Source organism: Pseudovirgaria hyperparasitica, assembly GCF_010093815.1.
Source record: "Pseudovirgaria hyperparasitica strain CBS 121739 unplaced genomic scaffold EJ05scaffold_18, whole genome shotgun sequence".
In the NCBI taxonomy this organism is placed as follows: domain Eukaryota; kingdom Fungi; phylum Ascomycota; class Dothideomycetes; order Acrospermales; family Acrospermaceae; genus Pseudovirgaria; species Pseudovirgaria hyperparasitica.
In genome coordinates this window covers 388,837-413,527 of record NW_022985566.1, presented here as the reverse complement: position 1 = coordinate 413,527, position 24,691 = coordinate 388,837, and the positions used below count along the sequence as shown (strand labels likewise).

The following is a 24,691-nucleotide window of genomic DNA, read 5'->3' as shown; positions in this document are numbered from 1 at the left end:
TAGGATGTATCGCTCTATCGTACTCAATAGACTTCAATCATTAAGACTACCTATACAATGAAATACATGGCTCCTAGAGCAGATCTTTATTCATGTGAAAGGTCGTTTCAAGTAAAGATAATACACGCGATGAACAACAGCATAAAGTGTATCAATATAAAAATCAAAAGAGATCTCTCAGATCATGAAACTCCTACATATGAGGAGCATATCGATTTATATAAGACTTGTATTCGCTAGTACCGATAGTAGGAGTTCCTAGCTCTAGACCTACTGTATGCCTTAATAGAAAGAATACTCTTATAGTTCAAGATTCTACCTAATCGTTGGAGTTCCAAGAGAACAGAACTCGTAGAAAGACTGCTATCCAAATCTCAAGTAGCCTCGTTGATATAGTGGTTTCTAAGTACTATGGTATTGCCTACATCTCTTGTGGGTGACTCAGGCTCCCTATTTATTATGATTTAGCTCTGTAGATGGATTTCTAGAGCTAGAAAATAGCCTAAGCATCCATAACGTATCCTAGACACGTAGGGATGCCTCTTCGTGTAGGCTTAAATACTTATATCGTTACAACATGGTTACATTCTCTCTTATAATAAAGTAGATCAGAAAAAGAGTAATCCATTACCCACACGAATCATCTGGGGGTAGTGATTAGCGGAAACCGTGTAATGACAAACTTGTTAGTATTTTTAAACACTTTCAGAGGACGTGGATCGATTAATGTAGACGCAAGCGTAATCGAAACGGCGAACTTCAAAGAGGGTCATACATGGTACGGTCTAATGTCACGACTTATTATCATATGTATCTGTGCACGCACGTTGGACACTGTGTATTATGTATACAATGCGATGTGTCCTAATCATACCAGAAACGTATTCTGTCCTCTTGGTCAACTTATTCGCCCTGTGCCTCCCTTTGCTCGGCCTCATAAATCGACAGTCCCAAGAACTGTCGATTGAGATCGGCATCAATGCGATCTACAAATGTTGAAGCCAGGGTATACCTCATCCGCATCTCCGTCAGGCTCATTCCGCCGTGGTGCGCAGCTGCGTACGCCCGCTGCGTCTCGTTGATGTCCACAGTATCTGACTGCCACCGGACAAGCTCATGGTTTGGGGCGAGGTCATTGGAGGGGAAGTCGGAATCTGCCACTACGGTCTTCCAGGACTCTGCTAGCGACTGCTCGTCACAGGGCCCCTGTGACCGAGTGTGTAGTGCTCCTACCACCCTTGTCTTCCTCGCTGGGCCCTCCGAGTCTAAGATGGGTACGTCCTTAGGCATGGAACGCTTCCTCTTGGGTCGCCTTGACCCAACCGGCTTGGGAGGCTGGTATGAGCTGTCTGGCGAGTCATCAGAGTGGATGACTGTCGTAGACTCTTTTTCTGGACTTTTATCAGCATCACCAATGTCATTATGCGCTGCTGGAGCGTGCTTACGTGTCTCGCTGATCCATCTGTCTGTTCTTTCTTCCTTAGTGCTTGATTGTAGGGCGTCGGGCGTCTGTCTCTTGATCCCCGCGCTCGATACTTGGGGAGTCTTGTGTCCACCTTTTGGGACCCCGGTGGCAACCACGACGTTTCTTCTCGTCGATCCGACTTGACTGGGATCATGAAGGGGCGCCATTGACTTGGCAGATGTGTGTATTGGTACCAGTCTGTCAAACGGCACTGGTTCTGCTGCCGTAGGTATCCCGACTAGAAAACGTTAATGCTTTTCCTGGTAGGATCCGGGTAACTTACGATGCTTCAACGGGATGGAATCACTGTTGGAAACAGATCCAATAGTCTTACGCTTGTGTGTAGCATCTGCCGTATGATCTTGAGAGCTTAGTCCTCCGAAAACAGGTGTCGCTGTACTATCAGCATCTACAGAGCTAAACACTTTCTCCTTGCCCTGCCCAGTTTCGACTGGCAGCGGAAGAGATCTAACATCTTGATTCAAAATAGCTCTGCTCTGATTACTTTTCTCTATGCCATATGTCAGTGTTATGCTATATATACGAGGTTAGTAGAGCATGTGTAACGTACCCTTTGCGTCGCTAAGAGCATGAGCGACATCCTCAATTATAAGGCCTCGATTCTCATCATCCCTGGGGTTGTCTTTGTCAGGATGTCTCAAAGCCCAGTGTTTGAGCAGCATCTTCCTTGCATCTACAGTTCTTCCTGTAGTGAGCTTTGCAAGCTCACACAATAGCTCTAGTAAGGCTAGATCTAGCTTGTCTTCCTGTACGTTCATGTAGATATCTCGGTTTGGGTTAGTGTTACGGGTCCTTAGTCGCCGAGGTGTCATTTGAGGACTCAAGAACTCGGTGATCTTATCGATCTTCCAAGCCTTTGTGATCATTTCAATGAGGTCCTGTCGACGCTGCTGTTCGATATCCATCTTATGCCGACGTTGGAACTCTTCCTGTTGCTACGAAGAATAAGATATGAAGCACTTGAAGTAGGAAGATACAGTCTTACCATGGTAGGTATACGCTCAGAATAATGCGTAAAATCCCTTTCCACACGTTCTAATACCAATCTATCCGCTAAGGCAGCTCCGTTACTGCTCCACGTGGGTATGTTGTCGGTACCGTGATCTGTACAGTCGATAAGTAAACTCAACTTTCTAGTGCAAAGTTCTTAGATACTTACACATCCTATACAAAGGTGTTTAGAGTGTAATGCATACAAAGCTAGAATGTAACGGGCGAAGTTGAGCTGGGACGTACTACAGTATTTATATAGATAGATCTGGCTGAGTATGTAGAAGGCTACCAAGTTTTACAAGAAATATTCCTCGGGCCGAAGGTGGGATTAGATCTCGCTAATATTGTGAATAAAGGGGCGCGGATGTGCGGTCCATGGTTCATCCGGTACGGTTTCACAGTTGCAGAGAAGTCACCCATGACACATAGTGCAATGCTACTTAGGGATGTCCAAAATGGACAACCAGATACCACGAGGAGAGTGCCGGTATATCTCTTATGTTTCTGTATGGAACCACTTAGTTTCGACCGACCTTGGCTTATGGTAATACGATTTTCAGATGCAAAGCGTTCTGTAAAATGTACAAAATTCTCCTTCCTTTATGTCTAGGGCTACAACAAACAGCTTCTATATGGATTCAAAAGCTATGACTATTAGTATGGATATAACGGCATCGCCGCCGCGCGTTTTCAGGGGTGAAAATTGAAGATAAATCCCAGAGACGTACACCATGAAACACTTTGAGACCGATATAGATACGAGTAAGAGATGCACATAACACGCACCGTTGAGGTTGAACGATCATTCGATTCAACGCCGTAATTCATTGTAGGTGTTTTGACTTGAACAGAGATGGACGTGCAAGAAAGACAGAATGCTATAAAACACTCTTAACATGTTCTTTCTATTTATTCACTGCAAACAAGTCCGAGTGAATAAGAGTAATACTCTACCACGTAGTGACTTCCTACACAGTCAGCGTGATAGAAACAGCAGAGTGTACGAATGGACAACGTCCTTTCCAGCGCTTCAAGTAACAACAGCTGTGGTTCCCTCCGAGTTGTAAGCAAATCTGCCAGCACTAGACACTGCGTAAGTGGTAAATTATTAGATGGATCGCGCTCTTAGAGCACCTTCGACTAGAAAGTGCTACAAGATATTGAGCTAGAAAGAACTTCTCTCTGGTCGGGCACAAGCTAGGGGCAGCGCCTTGGTCAAATTGAAAGCTATATCAAAGCCGTCCATGTGGCAAGAATGGAAGTCAGTCATTATAGTCAAACGACTCTTAGCTCGAGACATGGTTGCAGACCTGGGCATTGTGAAAGCAGTCCTATGTCAGCTGCGTACTAATAAGATGACCCAAGCTACACCACACCTCACGAAGGTGTCCTGATAGTTCTACGCTTACATGCAATATCTTAAGCCCCAGATCGCCTCCTTGTAGGCCTAACTTCTCTCATTGATCAAGCTGTTCCATGCTCGAGTTGTTCTATACTGTATAAGAGGCGGCAGATAGTAGCATCCTGACTTCTTGCCTATGTGTTTGTTGTTCTTTCTTGAGTAGCTGCTCGGCCGTCGGCTATCTTTGGGACTATATTGCTTTTTTCAGAGGGGAGTTCTATCGATTATATGCTTCGTAGCGGTCGGGCGACAGACACAAGGCCGGGCGTCTGATTCTCGTATGGCGACCGGGTCGTTCGATCTTGTTAAGCTAGCAAGCATCGTCGGTGCGGGAATCTTTGATAAGATGCAGGGGATCATCTATGGCTTAGTTGGAGGACAAAATGAGTATATAGTAGCCAATCATAACATAAGAACGTGTAAACTCACAAGCGGATATATATGCGATGACCCATTCGTAAGCTGATCCCTCCGTTATCAGTCACTCTACCTTGTATCGGTGTGTATAGTTTTCCTGTTCTAGTTGCCTTTGGCGAGTGGATTCCGATCTAGTCATTCATCTAGCATTGTGCCGTGGTCATATCGGATTGACGTGCACCCCCGTCTATGACTAGCGGATGAGTGTTTTTTTCGCATTTAAGGTATCTCATAGATTGCGGACCGTACTCATGGTCATAAGCAGATAGTGAAGTCCCGTCTCTGGTCTAAATTAGATTCGTAATGAGATCAACCGCGATAGTATGCACCACCATATGCATTCAATGAGATCGTGCAGGTGCGACTCACTGACATAGAGGTCGAAACACAACTTTTAGATAGATCACAGCGCTTGAATCTTTCCGCGTGATAGATCATACCCTCTGTGTACGCCATTGTGAAGGTTGTACTATGAATAGAGAGAAAGACATGTCAGTGAATGTTCGAAACACAGACATCGAATTGCATAGATGACACATTAGGATAGAATTTCAGTCACCGGGCACGACTTTACCGTCTAACTTCTGATTCACGATATACTGGACCTCCTTGTATAACACTTGCTCCGGATGTTTGAGCTTTGTGGTGATTGACGAAGGAGCCCTGCGCTGTTATGATTGACTGACAGTATCAGGGGCCCTGAAAGCAAATATGATACAAGGATCGATCTACGAACCGTTAGTGTATATCATCGCGTTTTGAGGTGTTAATTGTACGTTTATCGGCACATTAGTTGCTACTTAATAGTTCATCCACTGTGCACTCGTATTGGACAAGCTGACCAAAACTTTATATATTGATTACAGTATTCGGACATAATATCCAAATAGTTAAGCCCAGGTAAACATACGGCGAACACCGGCCAGAACTAACTTATACCAAGCTATCCAACACTACGCAGCGTGGCCCAATCTTTGTCTTCCCCTTATCAAACAGTGAAATCCGCCCAAGTCTACCAGGTTCTCTTTTAACAAAGCCATCAACCCCCTTCACAGAGCTGTATATCCTGTCAGGAACCAGCTGAGCACCTGCTGGGATAATAGCAACCCGGAAGCGTTTCGTGCCGGTCGGCGATGAAAGGTCACATGAGGCACCGTTCCGCGCTAAGCTGTGTATATAAATAAGGGACTCTAGTAACTCTTCTCGTACCAGAACACACCTTACTGTTCCATCTGGCCACTACAACTGTCAATGACCACGGGGCTTCCACATCCCTCATGTGCCCAAGGCCTCATAAGCACTGATACCCATCCCCAACACACCTCGCTGCCCAGCTGCATCATCATCGTTCACTATTTAGCCCGCCACTGCTGCTGCGGATCATCACCATCGCCGTCATCGCTGCCACCATTAAGATTCTGACCATGTCAGAGCACGAACCACCGAGGAACACAGCATCCTGGCAAAGATTGAATAAGCTGAAACTACAGTTCCATTGCTATCTCTTGTGTGATCATCGACACAGCCCAAGAGGCATGGGTGTGTCTGGAAAGCAGACATGAACCGCGGCACTCTTGTAGGGTTGCGAAGTATGGTGTGCTTTGTGGAGGTGTGAGTGGGTAAGAAGTGGATCATATATATACATACACATATTCGTAGCAGGCCCAAAAGCGACTATGCCAGGTAGATCCATTCAGTGACGATTGGTGTCATGAGTGTGGGTGTAACGGCACTGTGTGATTTCAATCATGCCATGGGTGACTACACTCTGTATAGTATCCATGTATCTCACAATGTGACTCATGTATATACACTTTCAATGTAACTAGTTTCATTCATAGACGCTAGTGGTGCCATTAACTATCACGACGGGTAAGTTTCATAGACGCCGAGCCATACGCCGAGTCATACGCAACCTGTGCCATACACTAGTGAAGTAAACAATGAACGTAGATGTACAAGCGAGGCGGAGCAGATTCCGCGAGGATGGAATTGTCCTATGAAATCCACGTACATGGTGCTTCAGCACTAGTGAAGTACCAGCCTACCAGGCGTGAACATGGAGACCAGAAAGGGGAACGTGTCCAAGGATGCTACACTCTAACACTTATACAAGGAGTCGTTCGATAGAAGACCAATCGTCACGACGTGACGTATATGTCTACAATAACATATAGTTCCGAGCGTCACGACAAGGGTATAGAGTAGCAATATCGATATCATTGTTAGCATCTCATTAGCAGCGGCATCCAATAACCACTGTGCAGGCCTTAAAGAAGTCCCGAAGCGAAGCCCGCGGAACACAAACAAACATAGAAAGCCTCCAAATGCCATATTAAGAACACGTATGACTGACTCCCTACATTGTGAAAAGCCATGGAGAGATAATCGCCTTTTTCAGGGGCTAGACGTGTTTCTAATTCGCGTGGAGCCAACGCCTGAGAAACAGGGAAACACAGGTTCCATACACACCTACCGCGCAATAGATATAGACTAACACGCACAAGGCTCGTTGTTCCTAGTCGTGAAGTTCTGGATATTACCAAGTCCAGCTTCCATGGTACCCCTGAGAGGTATCCAGACACTGTGAGCGTTTACCACAAGGTTAGCGCCCTACCTCTGGATGTTCCTCTTAGCCGGGTCGTTATAAGAACGGACGTTAATATAGTTTTGTAATTCCTCGTAAAGGTTCGCGTCTGTTACCCAATTGGGACTGCCGCTGCCTACTTATAAGCTGCCTACACCCACCCACTACGCTACAGCACTACATCCAACAGAGAGAAAAGCCTTTGTAAAATCATCCTTGAAGCTATATATTGTGCGACAAAATCGTCTCAGCATACTCGTATTTCTCTTCTATAACTCAGATCTTCGAACTGAACCCCACACACGCACCTCCCATATTTACAATGGTACATCCCTCACACCCGTTCTCCCAAAACCCACAGTCTCAAAACTTCAAACTAACTCACGTCTCCGAAAAACACAGCCTCCACCAGCCGCATTCCCCCTCGGCGAACCCTCACACGCCATCAAAAAGCAATACCTCGACACCATCTTCAACCGACCCATGCAAGACGTCATCCCCGCCGAACTCCACATCCGCAAAGCAACCCACAACCGCCTCCCACGGGCCAGCAACAACGTCCCAGACGTCCTGCTCCCCTACGAGAACTGGTCCCGCACGGTCATCGACCGGCTGTTCCAGCTGACCACGTTCTTCACGTCCGAACGGGACTTTGTCGAGGCGATTAGGATTGCCGTTGATAGTAGGCCCGAGGGCATGGTGAGGAGGGACGTGTACGGCTTCACGGCGTTTGATCTGGGCGTGATGCTTGGCCGTTTGAGGAGTGCGGAGCAGGGGCCGGAGCTGGAGGAAGGAGAAGATGAAGAAGACGGTGATGATGAAGATCCTGGAGAAGAAGGAGAGTACCAGGGCGTGGTACTGCGCGGGATAGAAGATCCTGCTAACGATCCTGCCGTTCCGCGCCCAAAGTCGCGCTCAGGCAGCGACCGCCCAGTAGCACTCGACGCTGCTGACAGAGGTAAGGACACCGCATCCCCTCCATACCAAACAGGACACTAACACTCCACCCCACAGAGCACGGCATCATGCGGCACGCAGCCAGCGAACCAGCTGACGGTGGCGTAGCCGTCAGACACAACACGCAACAGATGCCGATGCTGAGACAGCGCAACTACGACGAGATGCAGCGCCGGGAGCGGCAGCTGCGGAGAAGGTATTTCCGGGCTGTGGCGAAGCGGTGGCATGCGGAGGCGGAGATTCATGCGTTGGATCTGGCGGACTACTACTCCGACCAGGCGGAGAAAGAAGAAGAGGGGGAGCGGGAGCAGAATGGTGAGGAGGGAGAGGGGGGTGTATCATAGATTGTGTGTAGCAATATTTGACTGTGGCCTTGTGGTGGGTCGGATGTGTGTTTCGACATGTACTGGTTCATGGTATTGCTAATCCTTGTAGACAGTACGGATTTGGTATCCAGTGGAGCGTTTCAGAATCGAGCGTGAATTCTAATGTAATTATTTTTCTAGCATTCGACCAGTCACGAAGTCCATGAAGGAAGGGACTACACTTGGATATTACTTCAGCTTATCTACGAGGTGTATATATGTCGTTCCAGAACCGATCTTATGAATTGAAACCGTACGATATCAAGGTTTCGGCGAGCTTTAGGAGGAGAAATCACCCATATATTGTAATCTTTTGATATTCTCTTATTCCCGAAAAGAAGAAAATCCTGTATCTACTATAAGGTATCTAAGTTTCCCTATACTAAACTCAACTAGATTCATCTATATATCATAAGATATCGAAGTTCCTTCGAGCTCCAGAAGAAGAAATTCATGTACATATAATAACCTCTGTATATTTCGCTATGTTGTAAAAGAAGAAAATTATACAACTATGATAAGATACCTACGTTTCCTTCTATATTATGCTTCTATATATTTATCTATAACTTATCATATATAGGAGTTTTATCATGCTATAGAGAATGAAATGTATATATCTAATCGAAGAAATGAAAGTTATACTATACTCTAGAGTAAGGTATTAATCTATATATTATAAGATTTCCGAGTTTCGTTATACTAAAGAAGAAGAAATTCCTCTATATGTTATAATATATTAAAATTCTATCCGCCTATAAGATAGTAAATTAATCTCTCTATTATAGAAGATCTAACTTTTACTATACTCTATAGTTATAAATTCATCTATAAACTCTATTATATCCAAGTTTCGCTATACTCTAAAGTAAGGAATCTATCTACAACTTCTAAAATATATATATACTCCCTTAGTCTATATGAAAGAATAACATTCAATATAACCTCTAAGATATCTATATTCAAATAACCTCTATAGCTGTCACGGAAGTGACACATGATATGGAGATAGCAGGAAGGATAGTATGGAGATAGCAGGAAGGAACCAGGGACACCGGATTCCACATAGATAGCTGGAATCCGTAGGTAGTTACATCAATCAATCAATACTTCACAAGAGAGATGACAACTTCATTATCCATAACATCTTGGTAGCTGAAAGCATACCACCAGCTAGTCATCTTCGAAAGAAAGACAAGCACTAGTTAAACATAAAGACACCAACGTCCGAACGTACCAGTTCTCCGAAACCGAATCCCAAGACGTCAATACCCGACTCAGTGAACAAAAGACGCTTCCGTAAACATTCAGCCAAAGAGTTCATGAATACGGTGAGACAAACGGAAAGGATAAAAGAATACCAGACAAGGTAACGTTTCGTCACCGTCACCATCGTTAAGACACGTAAGGGTATCGAATTGCAAAGAAGTCCAAAGGAAGGAGCCACGGAATCGGGAAACAAAGAAAATTTGCCACCAGAGGAAAACAGGAATGAGTATCCGCTCCAGGAGCCTTCACCTCATCCCAACCACACCAAATTCCGCGAGACTAGTCCTAGAGGATTGCATGAACGTCGCATAACCAACAGTGTCCAAGAAGGAGTTGTGCATCAAAGGATCGGGCTCTTTACGATTCATGTCCATAACAATAGCTATAAATTTATCCATATAGTATACTATATCGTAGTTTCACCGTGCTTAGCTCTGAAAGGCATAGCTACATAGCATAGAACACCTACCTTCCGCTCTATTATACACTACCAAATTCATGCACACCCTCTAGAGAACCTAGACTCTATATCTACCTACATGGGCTTTCTCTGAAACGACCGTAAGGTCGTTTTTGGAGCAGCGGAGGTTCTCGCAGGCATGTGGCGCGCCTGATCTGTGGCAAAATCACTGTCGATTTCCTCTTCGTCTGACGAGATGACGACTCGTTCTTTGGCTAGTCCAGGTCGAATCACATTGAGCTCCTGCTTTATGGTCGGTTTCTTCAAGATAGGATCGGTCGTGATGACTTTATCCAGGCCCTGTGCCCTTCTTGCGGTGTGGACCTTTTGTCGAAAGTTCTGGAACGACGCAATATGGGCGTCTAGGTCACTTGTGACTTCCAAGGAGTCTTCCGTTGCTGAGATGGTGTACTCGAAGGTTGGCCGCTTATGCTTACTCTCGACCAAGTTCACGCTACATTACAAAGTCCATAAACCCAGTATATTCTACCACATTCCCCTCTTCTACCCTCTATAATACCGATATACACACTCCGAATTGCTCTGGTATTACATCCGTCCAGCCTGCTGAACTCATCTACACGGCACGGGGTACCTAAGTTCTACCATATTACACCCCAAGCAAACCACATACCCATCCTACCTTTCCGCCGTTACACCTCGTTCGACACTACCATCCCCTATGAACCTCCTAACATAGAAATACACCGCCGATGATAGAACTCCGGCCCTAACTTACTCTATCTATATCTTCTATCTACACATACATCTACTAACCTTCAACCTTACTAGGCGCTAAGAAGTCATTCAAACACAACGGCAAGGCCAAGGTCAAGCTCAAGCTCAAGAAGCAAAAAAAACAATAGCCAATACCCCCACAAGCGCCATCAAAGACCAAAAAGGAGACGTTCAAGAAAAGCCCGCCAATCCCTACTTACTACAGAGACGCACCCGTAAACATACACTAAAAGCAACGAAATCCCCTAAAAACAGTATCATCAACGATAAGAAATCCGCATATGGATTCTATACCCGAAATGAAAGTACCCATCGTCATCCACTCATCTATCCATCCATTCATCATTCATCAATTAGTACGACCTTCGCGGAAGCCCCCCGATCCATCGAAGAGGACAAACGGGTACCTATAGATCCCATCCTAATGCCATGCCATGCCATCCTCATCCCATCCCCAATTGTCAACGCCAAAAATAAATAACAACATCCCTCCTCTCCATCCTCCCTAAAAGCTCCCCAGCCGATTCTGAAAACCCCAGGTAGAAAAGAGAGAGAGAGAGAGAGAGAGAGAGAGAGAGAGAGAGAGAGAGAGAGAGAGAGAGCGCGCGTATCACTGAAGCTTAGCACATGCATCCATGGATATAAGGTCAGGGGCGCAACGCAGAGGACGAACGATACATGGCAACGAAATGAAGTAGGTAAAAGCGCTTTTATTATTCATGTTCCGAAAAAAAGGCTGGCTGTATACATGAATACATACAAGATCTATGCCTCCCGTCCGCTTTAATGTTTGACCTGACTGCTGACTGATTACTAAGCCCGTCGATGAATGCTGCTATAATGATAATGATGACGACGGTGATGATGATGATGATAATAATAAAAATGATGCGCTAACAGGCCTTGGTAATAATGATAGTGATAGATAAATAAAAAGTGCTATGAAAGTATACCAAAGACTCTCTCCCACCCAATGCGAAAATGCAACATGCGATGCCTCATGTCTGAATAAAAATGTATGTGCTGCCCTTATCTCACAAAAACCTCCCGGATGAAATATCAACAGACTGAACCACATTCACTGTAGCTCGCCGAAGAATTGGCTTGCGCTGATAATGTCCGCGTCGCCATCTGCAAAGTCCCAGCCGACAATTGTGGGATCTTGCGAGCAGCAGATGATCCGTCTAGCGTCGAATTGCAACTTGAAGACGCGTGAATTGGTGCCCTGTTGGACGCCAAGCGGTCCCAGCGGATGATGATGGTGGTGGTGGTGATTATGACCGTGGCCGTGGGCATGATTGTGGTTATGATGATGGTGATGCGGTTGGGCTTGAGGCGCTGGTGCATTGGCGGGTGCATTATTACTAGCTGCAGCACTCGCAGTCCCAGGAGCATTGTGAGACTGGTTTTGGGTTGCCTGAGCCTGAGTCTGAGATTGACTATGGGAGTGTTGAGCTTGGCTTGACGGTTGGCCACTTGATTGACCTTGACCAGGCGCATGCTGTGTAGAACTCTGGTGAGCCGTGGGGCGATTAGTGGCATTATTGGGCGCCGCGTTGGTGGCGGCGAGTCCATGCGGAGCATTTTGATTGTTGCTCGCGGCAGCTTGAGCAGCCTGAGCAGCTTGTGCATTGTTTGCTTGTTGATGAAGTGCTTGCGCTTGCTGAGCGAGCATTTGCGCGTGAGCAACTTGAGCGTGAGCTTGAGCGGCGAGGGCTTGGAAGTTGGCTTGCACTGCAACAAGCTGGTTGACAGCATTGTGTGCATTGCCCGCGTTTTGTGCACCGCCTTGTTGCTGCTGCTGCTGCTGATTCTGTTGCCCAGTCTGTCCATGCGGGTGGTTATGCGCTTGTTGATGTTGTTGAGTTGGTCTGTTCCGCGGTCGATCTCCAGCGGATCTGACGGCCTCGTTCTGGAGTAGAATCTTGCTCACCACCCAATTGCCGCTCTCTGCATCTTTCTTCCAGACTATCACACTCTCATCGTAAGATCCAGAAACGATTCTAGCCCATCGACTACCGCCTCCACCCGGCGGCAGCTTGGCTCCGTACGCAAAGATATCTTTGGGATCTTTCGATCCTGCATTGCGCATACGACGACGATCGCGGGACAGACTATCTTCTCCAAGCATTCCACGGTCTCGAGCTTCGAAAAATTCCCGGTCTACCTTTCTTGCTTCTGCCTCGAGTTCTTCTTCATTTCCCGGAAAATCGCCAAACGATGCCTGGACTGTGCGAACGAGGTTTTTGTGACCATTCAAGCAAGCCACTTCAGCGCCTGTACTTTGATCAAAGATACGGACAGACTCGTCCGACGATCCACTGACTATGCGACGTCCGTCGAATTGTACGCATGCTATGCCCTTGGTATGACCTTGAAAGGTTTTTAAGCATTTGCCAGTCCTCACATCCCAAACTTTGACAGATCGGTCGCCGGAAGCTGACACTATTTGCTTGTCGTATATCTGGATCGCATTGACGGCTGCAGTGTGTCCTTGTAAGGTCATTATCAAGCTATACTCCGGCAGAGGTTCAATATGATTGCGCTGCAAGTCTGGCACTTGGTCCATACTGATGATATGCTGTGGGAAATGAGCAGACGCCGCCGTGGTTACTATTGGATAGCAGGGATCCGTAGGAAGGAGCTGCTTGCGGTTCCAGACCTTGATCGATTTATCCTTTGAACAACTTATAAGGTAATTCTCATCGAATCGGAGGTTGAGAACAGATTCGGAATGGGCGCGTGAGAGCTTCTTGAGGAGCTTTCCTGTAGAAAACCGCCAGACGATGATGTGGCAGTCGCTTCCTCCGGAAATGACCACATCTTCTTGTGGACTGTCGTCGAACTGCAAGCATAGCACAGAGGCACTATGCCCTAAAAGTGGCGGTCGTGTAAGGCGTTGTGTTTCCATGTTCCAAATCCGCACAGATTTGTCTCTGCTACCGCTGACCAGATGCTTGCCGGAATACTGGATCGTGTAGACGCATTCAGTATGTGCCTCTTGCGGATAATCAGGGTTCGGAAATTGGAAATTCTTAAATCGACCTGCATTCCAATTGTCTTCGAGTCGTCTCTTCTGTTTGTAGAGATAATGCCAGTTGATCCTTGGATTGTCACTGGAATCATCTAGTAGTAACGAGGGCTTCACAGGTGGCTCCAGAGGCGTCGAAGCAGCCGGCATAGGAATATGGTCGCTCTCGAACGAGACGTCCTGCATGCGGTCAGGACTGTTGTTGAGGCTCTCATCGGCTTCTACCTTGCCATGCTGTTCGGCCCAGCCCATTGTAATGTCAGGTTCTTCCACCGTCATTGGTGTTGGGCCGTCGCGGGATTTGCCGCTGTCGTACGCACGTTTCTTGCTTCTGAACCTCTCGGTTCCTCTGTCTGCGAATCTGACGCGGCTCTTCCGATCTCGCAGCCCGGAGCGACGTAGCCGTTCCTCATCCTCGAATGCTCGCATTTTTGCTGGATCGGCAGTCCATCCTTCCAACCTGAATAGCAATCTCCACAATTGACTGTCCAGGGCACGACCTCGCCACGACTTGGAGAGCGCAGAGGTCTTCAACAGGGTGTCTGGAGTAAGGTAGGAGAATATGATGGAGGTGACTTCGGGGGGAAGATGCAGGACAGGATCAAGATGTAGGAGCGGATTGAGTCGGTCCACAATCGAAGCAATCGAAGAGGTTCGTAGAGTTCGTAGAATCATATACGTGAATTCTATGCGCGTCAGCGTTGCACATGAGCATGTGTGCGGAGGTCAAGGAACGAGCGTACCACTCCGGTCAGCCTCATTCATGCTAAGAAGCCAATCTGGAAGAACTTGGCCGTCAGCCTCTGTCATTTCCTCCAGTCTTGAGTCGGAACGCATAAGAATGTCGTTCTCGCTCTGGCTGCGTGTATCCTCTGAATATCCTTCGTCGACTTTGAAGGAAGCACACCTCATCGATGCTAAGAACGAAGGTGCGCCGACGAAAGTCCCACTGTTGGCGCGACGAATGGGTTGAGCCATGGTGGTGTGTCGAATACCAGTGGAATAGTTTGTTTGCTTGCTTGTAAAGCAACGATGGAAGCGTCACAAGACTTGACAGTCTGGCCAGTATGGCTGGTGGGTGGATCAGTATCGGACGAAAGCTGGAGAGAGCGGAGAAATCGGCTTGTATGATGGTCGCGCTTGATATGTACGACGTAGCACACAGTCGATGGGTACGCCGGGTAATGCTAAGTGCCCAGTCCGCTCAGTCGTCTGTGAAGTCGTGAGGGGTCCGGGAGGATGGGTATAGAGGCTCACCGCCGCCTGAACCGTCACGATCGCCCCCAACGACGCAATACAAACAAGACGTTGGGTCGACTATGGGTGGGCTGTCGGCTGTAGGCTATCGGGTGGCGGATGACGAGGCTTCGGAGAGATTATGGGAAGCAAACAACGCAACGAGAGAGGAAGGCTAAAAGGACAATACAGAACGCAGCGTGAAAAAGGGCGAGGAAGTCAGCGTGTTGTTGTTGTTGTTGTTGTTGTTGTTGTTGTGGGTGTAATCCATTAGTGATGATACGAGATATATACCTCCACTACACGAGTTGGACAGTGTGGGCAGTCAGTCATCATCCATCGTGACCACAGAAACGCAGCCCTCAGGGTGCCAGGATGCCTAAGGCTGTCAGGCCATCAGGTAGCGAGGCACCAAGACATCAAGACACCAAGGCATCAAGGCCATCAGGCACCACAACCCTGAATGCGGCGTCGGCGGCAATCATATATAACTTTCTGGCGCGAATCCCACAAGTTACAAGTTACAGCACACAGTCTCCGCTGTTTCTAAAGCATCTAAAGCAGTTCTAGGTTCGGAGACCAGCCAATCACCGTCGTGCTGTCGACTGGGGTGAAACACCCAATTAGAGACAAGTCTGTCGTCTGTCTGCCCCCCAACACTCTGTTCAGCCAGGGCCCTCCTCTAACAGTGATTCATTAATTAGGGATTAATTAGCCAGCTTTTAGCCAGCAGCCAGTAGCTAGTAGACAGCCTACAGTATTAGCAGCCCACAGCCCACAGCCCGCCGCCCGCAGCCAAAACCGCCGCCTCTCCACTTGCTGCACCCACAGCCCAAGAAGAAGCGACTGACCCGGCTCGTCTCCCTTCCTGCAGCCCCGTTTCGACCTACAGACTACAGTACAGTACATTACATATCACACACCTCTCTCTCTCTGCCCTACCTTACCCTATTCCATCATCTTACTGATACACACACACTCTCTCTCCCCCTTCCACTACTCTTCTACACTTCTATACCGCTCCTCCACTGCGTTGCGTACCATTGTCCGCCGGACATCTCCCCCAAAGTCGCCGCGTCTTGCCTGCCACCCTGGCTCCATCGACCCCTTCAGTCCTCACCCCTCTTTTAGCTCTCCAGGGTCACCTCTCAATCCATCTCCGAGGCTCATCTCCCCTACGACCTGGCCTGCGACGCCGATAAGAGTTCGTGAGAGCATATTTGCTCGTCACGCGCAGGTCTGCGAGCGCTGGCCTTGTCAATCTCCCTCCTGCTATGCTGAGTACTCCTATGCTGGGCATGGAGGTGGCGACATATGGGCCTTTGTCTCGAACACACACCGCTCCTCCATCTGTTCATTCGCGCCTGAATTCTGCTGGCAGCGCTCCTCCGTCCATCATGCAGAATCAGTCTCACGTTAGCCAAACCTCCTTCAACTCGCACTCCTCCATCCAGTCCACCTCGACCACTCGCTCTAGAGACACCGCCGCTTCTGCCACCACTCTCGTCTCCCCCGCCTCCTCATCTGCCACCTTGGTGAACAATGGCGGTCCTGTCGAGGCTGCCAATAATGTTCTCAACAAAAGGGGGGACAAGGAGCTATCGCTCTTCCAGATGTGTCTGACCCAGAGGCAGCGGCTCGCAACTGTTCCTGGGATCGAGGAGATCCTCTTGGCCGAAGAAAGCAGCGCTGACGATGACACTGACCCTGCGACGCTGTTATGGAGGACGTACAGAAAGGGCTATCCGCTGATGGAAATATACAACGCCATGAACCCCGCTGTGCGCCTCGAGATAGATCCTGTCAAAGTCCCAAACCCGGCGAGAAGACCACACGCCGCGACCTCCAAATTCGTGACTGCCTGTATCACAGAGTTAAAGTTTGGCTTGGAAGACCGGTTCATAATCGCAGATCTATATGGTGACGATACCACAGGCTTCGTCAAGGTTGTAAGAGTTGTCAACAAGGTCTTGGACGTCCTTGAGCAAAAGGGTATAATATTGCCACCTGAAGCGATAGGAGACGATGGAAATGCGCCGTTGACGGCGAAGCGCACACAGAGAGAGCACATTATTGACGAGCTGGTCAAGACTGAGCGCACGTATGTGCAACATCTGGAACTACTTCAGGCTTTCAGAACACTGGTCGAAGAACGTGGTGTGATTACCGGCGATGCTATTCACGACATATTCTTAAACCTGAATGCACTTCTTGATTTTCAGCGCCGATTTCTGATCCGTGTGGAGCAGACCAATGCCATGCCTCCAGCCGATCAGAACTGGGGCAGATTGTTCGTACTGTACAAGGACGCATTTCGAGTGTATGAGCCTTATATCGCCAACCAGAAAAGATGCGAAGAAGTCGCGATGAAGGAATATGACAAACTGCGAGAGGCTGGAGGTCCACCAGAGCTGCGACAGATTGCCGAATCCCCCACAAATCTAACAGCTTTTCTGCTCAAGCCATTCCAGAGACTGTCAAAGTACCCTCTGCTCCTCCGAGAACTCCGTAACAAGGGCGATATGGACGACGCAAGGAAAGCAGAAATCACTAATGGTATCGAAGCTGCCGAGACTGTACTGCAGGCCACCAACGAGGCCATAGACTACGAGGAGCGCAAGGAAGCCGTGGAAGAGCTGAAGAGACTGGTCGAGGACTGGAAAGGCCACAAGATCGAAGTCTTTGGCGAGCTCTTGCTCCATGGCACTCACACTGTATTGAAAGGAGACAGTATCAATTCGAAAGACGGCGAACGAGAGGTAAGTAGTAGCCGCAGGAAACCATATTCTTCGCTCAACGTGGACCTGACCCTCGCGCAGTATCGAGTCTATCTTTTCGAACTAATCCTGCTCTGCTGTAAGGAGATAAAGCCGAAGCAGCAAAAGAATATCATGAACAACCGCAGCACGATAGACCGGAAAGGGAAAGGGAAGCTTCAGTTGAAGGGCCGCATTTTCATGCAAAACGTAACGGAGACGATATCGATTGGGAAGCCAGGTAAGTCCTAACGTTTTACAAGTCGACTCAATCGATTAACAATTTTCTCAGGCTCGTACACTTGTCAGATTTTTTGGAAAGGCGATCCTGGCATTGAAAACTTTGTTGTCAGATTCTCGACCGAGGAGCAGATGAAGAAATGGGCAGCCCAGGTCGACAAACAGAGAAGGCTCTGGCGTGATTATGCGCGGAATAGCAATCCTCGGGCAGTGCCAGCAGCGATATCAGCGACAGAATTCACATACATGAGAGATCATCAGATGGAAAACCCCTACCAACAGAACGACGATGATGATGACGACGAAGACGAAGAACCAGAAAGCTCTTTCCCACAGTCAGAATACTCGATGAGTCGCAACGGGTCCAGCACCAGTCTTCGTTCTCGATCTACGACTGGCGAAAGTGGACCTCCTATGGGATCTGCGGACCCCCGACTTCCCCCAGCGAGGTTCCCGAATCCGATCCCCACTCAGCAGCCGTCTCTGACACTGCGGACGCAACAACTCCAGAATGCGGCAGCATCAGCAGCCGCCGCAGCAGTGGCACAGGACTCGTACTTTTCACCAGTCGCAGAGACGCCTGCGTCATCACGCACCAGTTCGTCCTCTGCAGGAATGTTCCCGTTTCCTCGTCAGGGGACACCTGGAGGTGGTTACTATACAGAGCACAATCGATACACTGCCCCAGCGCCGGGTGGCATGGCTCGAGAAGCACGCAGTAACATGCAGAATAGACCTTCACTGCCAGTCACACAATCACAGCAGGCGAGGTTCCGATCAGCTAGTAGCCCCGACATCCAGAATGCTGCTCGACGCCCCATTGAGCAAGCACCACCGGTACCACCGTTTCCCACACACGAGCACTATCAACGTCAACTCATGATCAACCGGAGCCAAAGCAATTCACCGAACCAGCCTACCAGTCATCCTTCGAATCCTGCCAGGACACAATCGCCTGGTATGACAACAGCGCGCGCTGGTCCTGGGATGCCCTTTGGACGAGGACCAGGTATGGGGCCGGGGACGACGGGCTTCTCTCACGGATCAACTCCACCACCACCGATGCCGACACCGACGCCTCAGCCCTTGGATGACGCCCCCATCTCTCTCAAGGTCAAGGTTCACTGTCCCGGTGGCACGAGCCTGACACTGGTTGCATTTACCAACATCACTTTCCAATCACTAAAAGACCGTATCGATGCGAAGCTCCAGAGATCTACCAAACTATCTCTTACGTCTGGCGACGTCACGCTCAAGTTCCTGGACGATGGCGATTACGTCAGCATACACTGTGACGAGGACGTACAGACAGCATTTGAGACGTGGCGGGAGCAGCATCAGCAGGCACAAATAATGGCAGGGCAGTCACCCGAGATTGACCTTTTCTGCCAATAATGACCTTACGGAGCGCATGACAATGTCCCTTTTGACCGATGGCGATCTTGCTCACGTGTAAAAGCCTGGCAAGGCCTTGCCTTGCTATTCAGGCCCACCGCCCGGGTGACCACATCACGGCACCACGGCACCACGACGGCAGGGACCGCTAGATGCCGACAGCCTCGCTCGCGCCGTTTCCACGACAGTTCGATATATATTTTATCATCTACGGCACCACACCAACTTTGTCGAATGAAAACAAAAAAAGCATGCTCGGATACCTAAGAAGAAGAAAAGAATCATTGTGACGGCGATATCAGCTACGATGTTTTCATATTGAGTATATCAATGTAGCGTAAATTTCCTCCCACTGCACGCACGTAACACTTCTAGATGAAGTCTTGTCGGTGCTATATAGCGCTCGGCAAACAGAGAGCGAGAGAGACAGAGAGAGTGAGACACAGAGAGAGAGAGAGGACGAGCAGTAGCTTATAGCGGGCTGTTATGAGGTTGACGAAATACCCCCTCCCCCTCCTCGCTGAACAATCATATACACATTGGCGTAGCAAGGAGTAAAGCATGTCTTGGGGACCATGGGTTGTTTCGAGGGGGGGCGACACAGTCTTGATGGGTCGTCCGCCTGCCCGCGCCCGGTGGTTGTTGTTTTTATTTTATTTTATTCGGCGTAGCAAAGGAGCATTTTGTTCGGACGATCAACAAACAAACAATCAATCAATCAGTACGTACTTTCTACAGAGAGATGATGTGAGAAATACATGTTGTTGTTGTTGTTCTTGTATGTTGACGGTAGGCTTTGTCTGGACTAGCCTGGACTTGTCTAGTCTGGTCTGGTCTGGTCTGGAAAGCTTGACTCGGAGCTTTGTTTCATGCTCGGAGAGCCTGTGTGCTTCACACTCACTTGCTGGATATATATCACACGTGGTACGACTTCTAGCGTTTTAGCTACTGCTGTTGAAGCTGGCTAGTAGAGCGCACGCAGTATTACGGGTGCTAGAAATGTGATCTGTGAGATTGAATGCCCTTGTAGTGTATTGCTGGAGGCAGTAGTTGGTAGTGTCAGTAGTGAGGTCAGTAGTGAGTCAGTAGTCGGGTAAGCAAGCAAGTAAGTAATTCTCCTATCATCGACCCGGCCGGAAGTATGCCCATGCTCTCTGTATGCAGTGCCATGCCATGCGGTGTTATGCGATGCTATGTCATGTCATGCAATGTACATATATACACATACATATATCCCGATTTCCCCGATTGGTAGCGTGGTATAGTGTAGCGTATCGATGGATAGAGGTGGATGGATGGAGAGATAGAGATAGAGGGGGGGAGGAGGAGGCTGAGACCAAGCATTCGATCCTAAACGGTTTTGCACGACCTCAACTAACGTCATCTTATGTATTGACGTCTCACCGCTTATCTGCTGTATAGATATATATGTGTTTGTGTGTTTTGTGTAGGGTTTCTGTGCGGGTCATGTAGTCCCTTGAATACGACTACTACTACTACTAACTAGTCTGCCCGGCTCTGCTCTGCTCCGCAGGCAACGAGAAAGAAATATGGGGTCTGACGTCGACGAGGACAATTCGGGAGAAAAGAGGAGTGGTGGAGTGAGTGGAGTGTAATGTATGTATGCATGCATGTCTAGATGTCCGACTGGCTGTGGCTCTTGGGCGGTGGTGTCTGGAACTCTGGGGAATGGATGGATTGGATCAAGCTGAGTACTGTATGTACTTCATCCCCACCGCCCGTCCATCACAGTCACAGTCACGTCTGATAATTAGAGGCCAACAAGGTACCTTCGACTGATGATCTGTAAGTGGTCGAGATGTCGGTGATGGAGTGAATTTGAAGAGTCTAGCGCTGACTTACTACTGCAGTGTGCTCTCTGCCCGGTACAGGTACTAATACTGGCATTCCGATATCTCGCGAGCTGCTTGCTTGCTGGCTGCTGAGGTGTGAATCTTGTCCCCCTCCGCCGCAGACCTCGGCCGCACACTACTACTACTGCTACGACTACGACTACTACTAATTGTGCCCGCTACCACGAATCTATAATATTTTTCAATTCTCTCACGCGCACTACCTATACGTCCTGATATCCTGCTTCGTTTACCTACCTACCTACCTACCATTCACACATCTCGACTGCGCAGACGTCCTCCTCCACACACCGCCTCCGCCAAAGTCTAACTGACGACCGAAACACCACCACCACCACCACCACCACCATGAATTGCCCCTCGCGCGTAGACCCAGACCCGCACGAGGGCTGGAACCAGAACCCGTCTGCCTTCGCCGCCGACCTCACCACCCGGGAAGACTTCAACGGCCGCGCCAACCAGCGCACTCTCCGCCGCGACGACGACGACGCCAACGCCAACGCCGGGCCGTCGTCCGACAACCGAGATACAAGTCACATAATCGAACAAGGCAGCGCAGGACCGAGTGCGGGACTCAGCATGCGGCGGTCCGTTGGTCGGGCCGTCGGGGGAGAGGGGGGGAAGGATGTCAGTAGCGTCGTCGACATCCAGCGGGTGGCGAGCGCCTCGAGTGTAGGAGGAGGAAGAGAGGCGGCGCGCAGACGTCGAGCGAGTATGGCCGCCAGTCGGGGCTTCTTGCTCAAGCGTGGAGCTGGAAATGCATTCACGCGTGCAAAGGCGGTTCTGGCAAAGTATGCGAACTTTGTGGGGCCGGGGTTTATGGTTGCTGTGGCGTATATTGATCCTGGTATGTCGAGTCGAGTCGAGTCGTGTGGACTGCCGGCCAGGAGTGAAAATGTTCTGAATGCTGATATATGTTGTTGTTGTAGGCAACTATGCGACGGACGTGGCTGCGGGTGCAACGTATCGCTACAGACTGCTGTTCATCATCCTGATGTCCAACATCTTCGCCATCTTCCTGCAGTCGCTGTGCATCAAGCTGGGCACCGTCACGGGCATGAATCTCGCTGAAAACTGCAAGGCTCATCTGCCCCGATGGCTCAACTACGTGCTCTACTTCTTCGCCGAGTCTGCCATCATCGCCACCGACATCGCGGAGGTATGCATGCTCCTTTCCCCAAGCCCCCCAATCCAAAGCAAGCAAGTATGCTGATTTCCCCCTGAACCAGGTCATCGGCTTCGCCATCGCGCTCAACGTGCTCATCAAGGTGCCGCTCGTGGCCGGCTGTGCAATCTCCATCATCGACGTCATGATCATCCTCTTCTTCTACCGCCCGTCCGGCTCCATGCGCGGCCTGCGCTACTTTGAGGGCTTCGTGGCGCTGCTCGTGCTGGGCGTCGTCGTCTGCTTCATCATCCAGCTGTCCTACATCAAGAACACGTCTGTCGGCGACGTGTTTCGCGGATACCTGCCCTCGTCCGCGATTGTGCAGTCCAAGGGGTACGTCGTCTCGAACTTCTTTTGCAGCAGCAACAGTTCTAACCACAATGCAGCAGCCTCTACCAATCCTGCGGCATCCTCGGCGCAACGGTGATGCCACACTCACTCTATCTCGGCTCCGGCATCGTCCAGCCACGCCTCCGCGAATTCGACCTAGCCGCCGGACTCATCCCCCCAAACACAACCCTCCACGACGACGACACCGCCTCCACAACCTCCTCCACCCTCCCCCCCGAAAAATACCGCCCCTCCCTCTCCGCAATCCAATCCTGCATGAAATACTCCATCGCCGAACTCGCAATCTCCCTCTTCACCTTCGCCCTCTTCGTCAACTCCGCCATCCTCATCGTCGCCGGCTCCTCCCTCTACAACCCCTCCTCCAATCCCTCCTCCCCCTCCGACGCCGAATCCGCAGACCTCTTCGCCATCCACGCCCTCCTCTCCTCCTCCCTCGCCCCCGCCGCAGGCACTATCTTCATGCTCGCCCTCCTCCTCAGCGGCACCTCCGCCGGCATCGTCTGCACTATCGCCGGGCAGATGGTCAGCGAGGGCCAGTTGAACTGGCATGTCAAGCCCTGGCTCCGCCGCCTGATTACGCGCTCGATTAGCATTGTGCCGAGTATTGTTATTGCTGGGGCGGTGGGCAGGGACGGGTTGTCGAGGGCGTTGGAGGCGTCGCAGGTGGCGCTTTCGGTTATACTGCCGGTGGTTAGTGCGCCGTTGATTTGGTTTACGTGTTGTGCGGGGGTTATGCGGGTTGGGGTTCGGGGTGGTGGTGGTGGTGAGGGTGTGGATGGGGTTGGAGAGGGAGAGGGGGATGGAGAGGTGGTGCAGATGCGGAATGGGTGGGTTACGGCGGGGTGTGCGTTGGTGATTTGGGGTGTGGTTGTGGTTATGAATGTTGCGCTTTTGGTGCTTGCGGGGTTGGGCGTTGCGTAGGTTGATGAGTGGTGGGTTGGTGGATGGGTGGACTTGTGGATGGACTTGTGGAAGGACTGGGGAATGAATTACGAAAAAGGGGAGCAGGAGTTGCGTCGAGAGAAGATGGGAGTGGGCGTAGCTAGGCTGGCTGGTAACGCAGTGATGAATGCTTTTATTGCTTTACTTTGCTTTCCATTTCTTTTCCTTTTCCTTCCTTTTAACTTAAACTTAAACCTCCAACCCACCATGCCCTCCCAAAATCCCTAATACCATCCTCAGTAATCCCCCCCCTCCCCATCCCCAAGCACCCCCTCCCTCGCCTCCACCCACTCCACAAGATCCCCAATCGTAACCACCCGAATCCCAAACCTCCTTCCAAACGCCAAACACTCATCCCTTCTCATCATCCCACCGCCTTCCCTCTCCGCCACCCCCTCCACCACCCCTCCGTCCGTAACCAACTCCCCGATAACCCCGACAGCGGGCTCAATACCGGCCAGACGACAGAACTCAACCGTTGCCTCGGTGTGGCCGCGGCGAGTGCGAACGCCGCCGTCGCGGGCGCGCAGCGGGATGATGTGGCCTGGGCGGCGGAGGTGGGATGGTTTAGCGAGGGGGTGGGCAAGGGTGCGGGAAGTGAGGGCGCGGTCGTGGGCGGATATGCCTGTTGTTACTATGCCTGATTCCTCGTTGTTACTCTCCTTGTTGGCTTCCCCTTTCCCTTTCCCTCTGCCTTCTCCGTCCTCCGCAGCACCATCCCCACCACCGACCCCGGCACCAACAGCATCAACACTAACCGTATACGCCGTGCGATGCACATCCTGCGACTCCTCCGCCGGGACCATAAGCGGGAGGTCCAACGCGTCAGCACGCGAAGTGGGCATGGGCGCGCAGAGATAGCCTGATGTGTGGGCGATGAGGAAGGCGGCTTTGCGGGTTGTGAGGTGGGCGGCGGCGATGATGAGGTCGCCTTCGTTTTCGCGCGAGGGGGCGTCGAGGACGATTATGAAGGATCCTGCGGCTGGGTTGGGGGTGTTAGTTTGGGGTGGTGGTTTGAAGGGGG

The 24,691-nt window shown here is 49.9% G+C and overlaps 7 protein-coding genes across 7 annotated transcripts; 4 read left to right on the top strand and 3 right to left on the bottom strand.

Moving 5' to 3' along the window:
• Positions 1–903: 903 nt before the first annotated feature.
• Positions 904–2,649, bottom strand: EJ05DRAFT_489680 (uncharacterized protein; the record flags this gene model as incomplete). The annotated part of the gene is made up of 5 exons (XM_033745808.1): positions 904–1,703; positions 1,749–1,976; positions 2,037–2,421; positions 2,472–2,590; positions 2,646–2,649. The coding sequence occupies 5 exons, from the start codon at positions 2,647–2,649 to the stop codon at positions 904–906; spliced, it is 1,536 nt and encodes a 511-aa protein (XP_033596419.1).
• A 3,207-nt stretch (positions 2,650–5,856) lies between these two features.
• Positions 5,857–8,186, top strand: EJ05DRAFT_514454 (uncharacterized protein; the record flags this gene model as incomplete). Its single annotated transcript, XM_033748530.1, has 4 exons — positions 5,857–5,909; positions 6,806–6,902; positions 7,288–7,843; positions 7,900–8,186. 4 exons carry the CDS (start codon positions 5,857–5,859, stop codon positions 8,184–8,186), a joined length of 993 nt encoding a protein of 330 aa, XP_033596418.1.
• A 3,566-nt stretch (positions 8,187–11,752) lies between these two features.
• EJ05DRAFT_489677 (WD40 repeat-like protein) lies at positions 11,753–14,683 on the bottom strand (the record flags this gene model as incomplete). The annotated part of the gene is made up of 2 exons (XM_033745807.1): positions 11,753–14,391; positions 14,449–14,683. The coding sequence occupies 2 exons, from the start codon at positions 14,681–14,683 to the stop codon at positions 11,753–11,755; spliced, it is 2,874 nt and encodes a 957-aa protein (XP_033596417.1).
• A 1,655-nt stretch (positions 14,684–16,338) lies between these two features.
• EJ05DRAFT_444058 (uncharacterized protein) lies at positions 16,339–19,332 on the top strand (the record flags this gene model as incomplete). Its single annotated transcript, XM_033742108.1, has 3 exons — positions 16,339–17,700; positions 17,761–17,938; positions 17,990–19,332. 3 exons carry the CDS (start codon positions 16,339–16,341, stop codon positions 19,330–19,332), a joined length of 2,883 nt encoding a protein of 960 aa, XP_033596416.1.
• Positions 19,333–21,455: 2,123 nt separating this feature from the next.
• On the top strand, positions 21,456–23,680 carry EJ05DRAFT_161084 (natural resistance-associated macrophage protein). Its single transcript, XM_033739412.1, has 4 exons — positions 21,456–22,053; positions 22,136–22,365; positions 22,436–22,707; positions 22,764–23,680. Exons 1-4 carry the CDS (start codon positions 21,555–21,557, stop codon positions 23,644–23,646), a joined length of 1,884 nt encoding a protein of 627 aa, XP_033596415.1. The 5' UTR covers positions 21,456–21,554; the 3' UTR covers positions 23,647–23,680.
• On the top strand, positions 23,560–23,913 carry EJ05DRAFT_479979 (uncharacterized protein). Its single transcript, XM_033744782.1, has one exon. The coding sequence runs from the start codon at positions 23,686–23,688 to the stop codon at positions 23,893–23,895; it is 210 nt and encodes a 69-aa protein (XP_033596414.1). The 5' UTR covers positions 23,560–23,685; the 3' UTR covers positions 23,896–23,913.
• Positions 23,904–24,644, bottom strand: EJ05DRAFT_444240 (3,4-dihydroxy-2-butanone 4-phosphate synthase; the record flags this gene model as incomplete). The annotated part of the gene is made up of 2 exons (XM_033742117.1): positions 23,904–24,307; positions 24,407–24,644. Coding segments are annotated over 2 exons (642 nt in total), but the record flags the coding sequence as incomplete, so codon positions are not given.
• Between the last annotated feature and the right edge of the window lie 47 nt (positions 24,645–24,691).

Excerpts from the sequence above, each read along its gene's own strand:
- EJ05DRAFT_161084 (XM_033739412.1), top strand. The coding sequence starts at position 21,555 with ATGAATTGCCCCTCGCGCGTAGACCCAGACCCGCACGAGGGCTGGAAC. Across the intron at positions 22,054-22,135 it reads TGTGGCGTATATTGATCCTG|GCAACTATGCGACGGACGTG; the intron begins GTATGTCGAGTC and ends TTGTTGTTGTAG. Across the intron at positions 22,366-22,435 it reads TCGCCACCGACATCGCGGAG|GTCATCGGCTTCGCCATCGC; the intron begins GTATGCATGCTC and ends CCCCTGAACCAG.
- EJ05DRAFT_479979 (XM_033744782.1), top strand. The coding sequence starts at position 23,686 with ATGGACTTGTGGAAGGACTGGGGAATGAATTACGAAAAAGGGGAGCAG.